This window comes from Camelina sativa, chromosome 2, assembly GCF_000633955.1.
Source record: "Camelina sativa cultivar DH55 chromosome 2, Cs, whole genome shotgun sequence".
NCBI lineage: Eukaryota > Viridiplantae > Streptophyta > Magnoliopsida > Brassicales > Brassicaceae > Camelina > Camelina sativa.
In genome coordinates this window covers 14,659,045-14,669,012 of record NC_025686.1, presented here as the reverse complement: position 1 = coordinate 14,669,012, position 9,968 = coordinate 14,659,045, and the positions used below count along the sequence as shown (strand labels likewise).

The 9,968-nt window shown below is 40.1% G+C and overlaps 1 protein-coding gene across 1 annotated transcript; it reads left to right on the top strand.

Annotated features, from left to right (window-relative positions):
- LOC104725059 (uncharacterized protein slr0889-like) lies at positions 982-4,513 on the top strand. Its single transcript, XM_010443658.2, has 12 exons — positions 982-1,286; positions 1,394-1,522; positions 1,610-1,804; positions 2,122-2,169; positions 2,241-2,369; positions 2,460-2,584; positions 2,750-2,860; positions 3,016-3,124; positions 3,246-3,364; positions 3,755-3,908; positions 4,019-4,166; positions 4,265-4,513. The coding sequence occupies exons 1-12, from the start codon at positions 1,173-1,175 to the stop codon at positions 4,321-4,323; spliced, it is 1,440 nt and encodes a 479-aa protein (XP_010441960.1). The 5' UTR covers positions 982-1,172; the 3' UTR covers positions 4,324-4,513.

Sequence of the window (9,968 nt, the reverse complement as noted above, 5' to 3'; positions counted from 1 at the left end):
TTTTTTGTTAAAAAAAAAAAAAAAAAAAAAAAGCTTACAGTTAAAATAATATTGCCAAACACAATTTTTTTTGGTTTTTAAAACTTTCTCTAGAGGTGTGATTTTGTAACTTATTTTTTACAACTTAAAAAGCTATAAAAGTATCCTAGAATCATCTTCATAAGCTTTAGGATTTCGTTAATGGTAAGTCCTTAATGCACAAGACACCATCACACCAGGGATCAAGTCCTGTTCTCTACGAATGTAGAGATTTGACTAATGGGCCAGCATGTTGTGACCCGATGGTTGACAAAAAAAAAAGTTTTTTTCTAAAGTATTGTGATAATAGTATATTTGAAATGAGATTTACAAATTGTTAATTGAATAACAAGAAATTTTCAATATTTTTGAATGATTTTACATAAATGTTAAGTTCAATAACAAAAGATTTTGGAAGATTTTTTAAGATTATTAGTTGAATAATATGTGATTTTAAAATAACTCTTAAATCTTCTAAAATATCAAGATCAATACATCCTTTATATACCGTTTGTGCGCATATTTACACTCCAATGGAGATTCGTAAATTAAAAACTTTCAACTTTAAGAGGTGTATTCAATCTAATATTCCAAGTGATTTGAGTTTTCATGAGATTTTAAATATTTTGATGATTTTAGAAAAGTTGATATTACAAAATTCTATCAAATCCTACATAAAACCATGATATTTAAATTTTGTATTTTTAACTAAATAAATCTTTTCAAATCATCCATAATCTTTAAAAATCATTAAAATTTAAATTTATAAACTGTTTTGAATAATAGTGGATTTTTAATATAAATTTTTTAATTATTTGTTCAATGATAATAGATTTCAGTAAACTTTTAAAAATGGGACGGTTTTAAGTCCCGTTCAATTAATAAAACTGGATCGCCGGTTTCTCTCTGGTTTATCCGGGTTTTCCTGGTTCGTTAACACCATATTGGGTTTAGAAGACTTTAGACCATGACCGGATTGCTGAGCTTGTCTGAAAATCTCTACTTCAAAGCTTTTTTGCTTTATAGTTTTCGCAGCCACGATCTCTACTTCATCATTTCCTACGAAAGCTTTCGCATTCGAAACTATTCCCTTTACCCAAATTGAGATACACAAGTTGGAAATTGGAAGCAATCCACTCGCCAAAAGAAAAATAATGCATGGGTTCGATTTCAAAGAGATGCAGGAGAAGATCACCGAGAGCCTTCGTCCATGGCAACGCTCTTTTCAATTCTGGGTTCGAGCTACCAATATCTACACTGGCTACAAGGTCTCTCTCTTTCTACTGTGTTTCTTTAATCCTTTTTTATTCATTAGTCTACAGTTTTTTCTATAAAGTTTGAATTTTTGGGCTTCTCTGTTTTGCTTGTATTTTAGGTGTTTCAGCTTCGAGTGAGTTTAGTGAAAGATGCAAAGAAGCAAGAGGAAATGTGGGAAAGACAACATGAGCAAGCTGCTGACAAAATTTACTTCATGTGCTCTGATCTTGGAGGTTTCTTCCTTAAGGTACGTTGTTGCATTTAATTGTTGTTGTTGTTGTCCTCTCCTCAATCTCATTTATAATGTTGACTTTTTGTTTTGATGCTTTTGTAGATTGCTCAACTTCTAGCAAAACCTGACATGGCACCAGCTGCGTGGGTGAAAAAGCTTGTTACTTTGTGTGATCAAGCTCCTGCCACACCGTTTGATGCGGTTCGACTTGTTCTGGAGAAGGAGTTAGGTAAAAGCATTGGTGAAATCTTTGAAACGTTTGATGAAAAGCCTCTTGGTTCTGCTTCTATTGCTCAGGTATTACAGCTTTTGGTGGGTACAGTACAATTAAAATGAACATTGTTGAGTGAGAGTATTTGGGAGTTTGTCAATATTGATGGACCAATTATGAAAACTGTAAAAGAGTAAACACCAACAAGGGAAGTTGAAGATAATTATTATCATAGCTGAGAACCTTTGGGATATTACCATTGACTCTTGAAAAGGTCTGAATTGGAGTGTTAGTTTATGTCTCAACACCTCGCTATGGATTCTTGATTTATGCTAGAAGCTTGTCCTATCTTGCCATAGATCTATTAATTCTTTGATACATATACATTTATTTTCTTTGTTAGGTTCACAGAGCAAGAGTCAAAGGTAACAAGATGAATGTTGTTGTAAAGGTGAGCATTATCAGAGGACTACTAAAAGCTTCCCATCTTTTAATAAGATTCTAACTTGATTCCTTGTGTAGGTTCAACATCCTGGCATCGAAAGGTTGATGATGACAGACATTAGAAACTTGCAACTATTTGCCTTATACATGCAGAAAACAGATATCAAATTTGATTTGCATTCCATAACAAAGGAAATGGAGAAACAGGTATCTATTGATCCAGTTCTTTATTAAATATAGCTTGTACGACTTCTTTTTCTCCAAGTCATTGAAAACTATGTGTTTTCTTTTTTCTAGATTGGTTATGAATTTGACTTCAAAAGGGAGGCCAATGCAATGGAAAGAATTCGATGTTTTCTTTATGCGAATAACAAAAAGTCTCCTGTTTTGGTACCAAGAGTTCTGCGAGATATGGTGACTAAGTAAGTTCGCATATTTTATACCTGATTGGTTATCTTGATAATGTTTAAGGCCCCTTCTCTAAATGGATTCTTGTCTACTCGCATCTCAATCTAAGATTTTCTTTTTCATTTTTCCTTCGGATGATTAGCAAGTACTTACCATATGAACAATCATAATTCGTTCAGGAAGGTTCTGGTAATGGAATACATTAATGGAATTCCGATCCTGAGCATTGGTGATGAGATGGCTAAAAGAGGGATAAATCCTCATGGTAAGATTGCAGAGGCAGCAAAGCAGTAAGCTCCTACATCATCTCAGAGAGTATGGTGCCTATGTTCTATGGCCCAAAGTCTTAGTAGCTATTATGTTCTAGAAGTTCACGTTTCCCTAGTCCTTCTTTCTTTTGTTGTTACTGATACCACACTGGAATTTATATCTCCTCTTGCCTCAGCAATATACTTAACAGTTTATCCCGTGCATATGGCCAAATGATACTGAAAAGTGGTTTCTTTCATGCGGATCCACATCCTGGAAATATCTTGATTTGTAAAGGTCAAGAGGCAAGTCATATTTTTGCTTGTAGTTATTATTTGGTAGTTTCTTAGTTTGCTTAGTGTTGTCTTTTGGCTGAACTTACCTGTCTATATAGTCTTGATTTATAATCTTGTTTCCCGTCATCAGGTTGCATTGCTGGACTATGGTCAAGTGAAGGAACTCCCTAACAAATTAAGACTTGGCTATGCGAATTTGGTCATTGCCATGGCTGATAACAATGCTTCACGAGTATCGCAGAGCTTTTGGTAACTCAAATCGCATTTAAACTTATCATGCACTACTGAAAGAAGTTTTTGACTTTGGTTGTTGGTTTCAGTTCAAACATAATCTTTTTTAGAAAGACATTTCAATAAGAACAAGTGCATTCAATGTGAAACCATTTGTTACCACAAAAGTTATTCTGTGAGTGAGGATGTCTTTTTGTTTAAGCTATGAACATTGTGGGTCCATGCATGCCTCAAAAAATGGGTTTTTTTTTTTCACATTTTAAATTGGCTACTTTGGTATGTGGGAACTGTTTTGAAGCTAGGATATGACAGCAAACGTTTTATGTCTAAGATTGGAATAGTTACTGTCAACGGTTTGGATTAGTGTAGCATTGAGTTCCTAAAATTATTGCGGTTGTGAATGTTCAGGGAAATGGGTTTACATACAGTGGCCAAGTGTGAGAATGAGCAGCAAGAACTTCTGCGGTTAGCACAGACACTTTTTGATACAAAGATGCCAGCTGGTGAGACAGTTTTGCAACCTTTCGCAGATGACTCTTCAATTAAAAAGATCGCTGTTGAGGTAAGTAAAGCACCATAGATGTTGACTAAGTAAAAAAAGTTGTGTATGTGTTATATTTCCACAGGTAACAATAAGTACCAAACTAACTTGAAAGTGTTCTTTGGTGGTAGGCATTTCCAGAGGAACTGTTCTCTGTACTCCGTACAGTAGTTTTGTTAAGAGGACTTAGTGTTGGAATGGGAGTTAATTACTCGTGTGCACAGCAGTGGAGATCAATGGCCGAAGAGGCTTTACTTGCATCTGGAAGACTGACAAGAGGTAATTGGTTATGTCGTTCTTGCCACTAAACTTCTTTTGCATATGAAAAAACATGTGCTGATGGGGTTGGTTACATATATAACACCTGAGTTTTACAGATAGCAAAGAAATATCTCGTAGACGGGCTTCTCTAAGAAGGCTACGCGCAGGAAGTTAGGAAAAGTATAGGAGTATTTCTCAGAAATTAGTCTCTCCCTTGAACAGGAACTGAGTTTTTGTTTTTTGTTTTGGGTGAGAATTTGAATGATAGGAGAACTGTTTAAGACTTGAATGTAATTGGCTGAAATGCAATTATGATGAAGCTTTATAAAATCCACATAAGTTGAATGGATTATATCTTTTGGCAATCCATTTTAACCAATCCGGTATAGAGTAGAGAAGTATAGCTAAGGCTAAATATGTAATTAGTGTTGTATAAAACCCTTATGCACATGAGTAGGGAAAAAGGCCATTTCCGACCTGTACAATGTCAAAAGTGTCAATTTATACCTGTACAAACTCTCGGGTCCATCGAAATTTAAATCAACACTTTAACCATATGATCTAGTAGCTTTCTTCGGAATATTGAGGAACTTTAATATTAATAACCATATCAACCCACGAGAATCTCCCTCCTTTTCCTCTTCTTCTCTTCCTTGGCATCGTTAATTGCATTGATAATTTTTGCTTCCTCATTCCTTAATTTTTACTGAAAAACAGAAACCCTAGTGATGATGATTGTGATCAAAGAGGAACAACGAATTTCCAAAATTTAAAATTTTAAAAGAAACAAAAAGTTAAAAAATCAAATCTTGGGAAACCACGATGAATATAAACAATTAGTGATTGGACCAACGGAAGCGGATCTAGATGGAGAAGGAACCACGGCGGAGCAGCCATTAACGATGCCAAGGAAGAGGAGGGAGATTCTCGCAGGCGGAGATGGTAATAAACACTAAAGTTTCCCAATATTCCGAATAAGGCTGCTAGATCATATGGTTAAAGCGTTGATTAAATCTTTGATGGACCCAGGTTCGATTCTAGGGTATTACCTTTTTTTTTAAAACGAAATTACAGCATCAAAACTACGTAGTTTTGATATATACGATGCCACTTCACTGAATACGTGTCATCTGAGTCACCTGTTGACTAATATTTGTTGATTTTGACTTTGAAATCGGCATTATTTTAATAATTGGGTATGAAATTTGAATTTTATTTGAGTATAGGTATAAATTAGCACCGAGAGTTTGTACAGGTATAAATTGACACTTTTGACATTGTACAGGTCGGAAATGGCCCTTTTCCCCACATGAGTATATATATTGTAATCTCTGAATCAATACACTCAAGCCTTTCCTTACATGGTATCAGAGCAGTGAATCCTAGACCTAAAATTTTTTTTTTTTTCCGCCGCTCTGCGCTTTCTTCTCTTCTTCTTCTCTTTTCTTCTTTCTTCTCTCTTTCTTCGATCTCTTGTAATGGCTTCCTCTGATGTTATCAACACCTCTTCTCCTAATACTCTCCACAATATCAACATGGCAAATGTTACGAAGCTTACTGCTTCTAACTTTTTGATGTGGAACCGCCAGGTCCGTGCATTGCTTGCTGGTTACGGTCTTGCGGGTTTTCTCGACGGTACCACTGCCGCTCCGGACTCCACCGTTCTTGTTGCCGGTGCATCGGCTCCCAATCCGTATGATCTCTGGGTACATCAAGATCAGCTTCTGGTGGCTAGTCTCCTCGGTGCGATCTCTGTTGAGCTTCAGCCAATCCTCTCTAAGGCCTCCACTACAGCCCAAATTTGGAGTCTTCTCTCTGCCACTTATGCCAAGCCAACTTGGGGTCATATCAAGCAACTACGGGAACAGATCAAACTTTGGCGAAAAGGTACTCGCACAATTGATGAATATGTTCAAGGGTTAGTCTCTCGTTTTGATCAACTTGCTGCACTTGGTAAACCATATGAACATGAGGAACAGATCGAGTATCTTCTTAGTGGTCTACCCGACGATTACAAATCGATCATTGATCAAATCGAGGGTCGTGATACCCCTCCCACCATGGCTGCGATTCATGAAAAGCTTATTAACTTCGAGTTGAAGCTTCAATCCAATGCCTCCATCTCCTCTGTCGTGCCTGTCACGGCAAATGTTGTCTTCAACAAGCCATATGGTCATGCCAACAACAACAACTCCCGCTCTCAACGCTCTTCCTCTCGTGGTAGTTCCTCTACCAACCCACGCAATGGCCAAGGTCGAGGTTACCAGGGTCGTTGTCAGCTGTGCGGTGTCTTTGGTCATAGTGCCCGGTGGTGCTCTCAGTTGTCTGCCTCTGCTCGCGGCTTTCAACCTACTGGTGGCGGATACTCTCCGTCTTCTGGCTCGCATGGGACTCCGCATGCTAACGTTGCTACTATTCCTCCGTACAACTCGGCAAATTGGGTGATGGATAGCGGTGCCACTCACCATCTTACATCTGATCTATCAAACCTTGCCCTACATCAACCATACTCCGGCGGTGAAGAGGTTCAGATTGCCGATGGTTCTGGTTTAAAAATCACACATACGGGTTCCGCCTTACTCCCTACACCTTCTAGTTCTCTTGCTTTAAAAGATGTTCTATATGTTCCTGATCTTTGCAAGAACCTTATCTCTGTATATCGCTTATGTAATGCTCATAAGGTTTTTGTGGAATTCTATCATGCTTACTTTCAGGTGAGGGATCTAAACACGGGGGTCCGGTTACTCCAAGGCAGAACTAAGAACGGACTATATGAGTGGCCGGTTGATCGTGATACCATCAATGTCTTCTCCGCGTCTGTGACATCCAAAACCGACATCTCATCTTGGCATCTTCGACTTGGGCATCCTTCGTTATCTATTTTAAACACTCTTGTTTCTAAGTTTTCATTACCTCTATCTTCTTCTACACAAACACAAAAACAATTATCTTGTTCCGATTGTCTTATCAATAAGAGTCATAAACTCCCTTTTTCCACAAATACAATTTCTTCTACTCAACCACTTGAATACATTTATACAGATGTTTGGTCCTCTCCAATAACCTCCTCTGAAAACTTCAAGTATTATCTTATTTTGGTTGATCATTTTACCAGATATACATGGTTTTACCCATTAAAACTCAAGTCCCAAGTCAAAGATGTTTTCATTGCTTTTAAAGCATTGGTTGAGAATCGGTTTCTAACGCGGATTAGAACATTGTACTCTGATAATGGTGGTGAGTTCATTGCCTTGCGCCCATTCCTATCATTACACGGTATCTCTCACCTCACCACGCCGCCTCACACGCCTGAGCACAATGGTTTATCGGAGAGAAAGCATCGACATGTTGTAGAAACAGGTCTCGCTATGCTCAGTCATGCCTGTGTCCCACAGAGCTACTGGCCGTATGCCTTTGCTACGGCGGTTTATCTCATCAACCGGATGCCTACCGATGTTCTTGGAGGTGATTCTCCGTATCATAAGTTGTTCCGCACCTATCCGAATTATCTCAAACTGCGGGTTTTTGGCTGTGAGTGCTATCCCTGGTTACGCCCATATCGGAACAACAAACTTGAGCCTCGCTCGACACCGTGTCTGTTTCTCGGTTACTCACTCACACAGAGTGCGTACCTCTGTTTTGACACTGTTACTAAGAGGCTTTATACATCGCGTCATGTGAGGTTTGTTGAGAATCGGTTCCCACTCTCTGCGACTCCCTTGTCCACGACGGTCTCCTCACCGATATTGTCGTCTTCTTCTCCTTCGGTTTCGATTCCGGTCTCGCAGCCACCGGTTTCTTCTCTGCCTCCGTCGGACTCACCCCCGTGCAATGATTCTCATCCTGACTCCTCTGCGGTTCCCGATTCCACGTCTTCGCCATCCGTGGTTTCTCCGACTTCGTCTCCGGCTTCGTCTCCGGCTTCGTCGTCGACTTCTGCTGATTTGACTCACGAGACACGAACAAAGAGAGTTCACGATGACTCTTCGATACGGGCCTCTCCAGGTCCAACTCAACCCTCTTCTTCCGAAGGCCCATCTTCGTCAAGCCCATCACATATCGCTCCAAGTCCAATAGATCCATCTCCTACTCGATCGGATTCCTCTGCAACTTCCACATCGACAGTTGCTTCCTCGCCACCGCAACCTCCGCCTCCGATACCTCACTCTATGCGCACACGATCCAAAAACAATATTCACAAACCGAATCCTAAGTACGGTCTTGCTGTTGTCACAACACCATCCATTCCGACAACCGTAGCGGCTGCATTACGAGATCCCAACTGGCGAGCTGCTATGGTCGAAGAAATCAATGCTCAGCTCCGAGAACACTCTTGGGATCTCACACCTCCCACATCGGTTCAGAATGTTATTTCCTGTAAGTGGATCTTTACACTCAAATACAATCCCAATGGATCGATAGCTCGGTACAAGGCTAGGTTGGTAGCTTGTGGGTTCAATCAGGAATATGGGGTTGATTACTCCGAGACATTCAGCCCGGTAATTAAATCCACTACGATTCGCCTTGTTTTGGAAATTGCTGTTAAGAAAGATTGGCTGATTCAACAGGTTGATATCAATAACGCATTTTTACAAGGAACCTTAGAGGAAGAGGTGTTCGTCTCTCAACCACCAGGGTTTGTCGATCGTGATCGCCCACATCACGTATGTCGTTTGCGGAAAGCACTCTATGGGCTGAAACAAGCACCCCGTGCTTGGTACCAAGAACTTCGACGGTTTCTTCTTGACTCTGGATATAAAACATCGGTTGGGGACAACAGCTTGTTTGTCTTCAAACAAGGTAATGCTCATGTGTATGTCCTGGTTTACGTGGATGATATCATCATCACTGGTCCACCGTCTCTAGTACGTGCTTTTCACTCATCCCTTGCTCGTCGTTTCTCGCTGAAGGACCTTGGTCCTTTAAGTTACTTTCTGGGTATAGAAGCAATACGCGCCTCGTCTGGCCTTCATTTGATGCAACGGAAGTACATTACTGATCTTCTCGCCAAAACAAAAATGCAGGATGCGAAGCCAGTACCAACCCCAATGTCTTCTTCCTCTCAGCTCACGGTTCTTTCTGGTACACCTCTGGCTGATGCGAAGGAATATCGGATGGTAGTTGGTAGTTTGCAGTATCTTGCGTTCACAAGACCTGATATTGCCTTCCCGGTTAATCGACTTTCACAGTTTATGCATCGGCCTACTAACCTCCATTGCCAAGCTGTGAAGAGAGTGTTACGGTATCTTGCTGGCACGCGAACCCATGGTATTTTTCTGCGTCGTGATGCTCCTCTTACAATACATGCGTTTCCTGATGCTGATTGGGGTCGAGATAAAGCAAACTATGTGTCCACAAATGCCTATATCATATATTTTGGTGGCAGTCCTGTGTCTTGGTCTTCAAAGAAGCAACGAAGTGTCTCTCGTTCGTCCACTGAGGCTGAATACTGAGCGGTTGCTAACACCGCATCAGAACTTAAATGGATATGCTCCTTGTTGACTGAGTTGGGTATTGAACTTCCGTCGGCTCCGGTAATATACTGTGACAATATTGGGGCAACCTATCTTTGTGCTAACCCTGTTTTCCATTCTAAGATGAAACACGTCGCGCTTGACTATCATTTCGTTCGCGAAAACGTTCAGTCTGGTACACTTCGTGTGGCTCACATTTCGGGTGATGATCAGCTCGCTGATGCTCTTACTAAACCACTACCACCACCGCGCTTCACCGAGTTAAATTTCAAGATTGGAGTCAAGAAACTGCCTCCATCTTGAGGGGGCGTATAGAGTAGAGAAGTATAGCTAAGGCTAAATATGT

Coding starts and splice junctions, on each gene's coding strand:
- LOC104725059 (XM_010443658.2), top strand. CDS start 1,173: ATGCATGGGTTCGATTTCAAAGAGATGCAGGAGAAGATCACCGAGAGC. Junction 1,287..1,393: donor ATATCTACACTGGCTACAAG/GTCTCTCTCTTT, acceptor CTTGTATTTTAG/GTGTTTCAGCTTCGAGTGAG. Junction 1,523..1,609: donor TTGGAGGTTTCTTCCTTAAG/GTACGTTGTTGC, acceptor ATGCTTTTGTAG/ATTGCTCAACTTCTAGCAAA.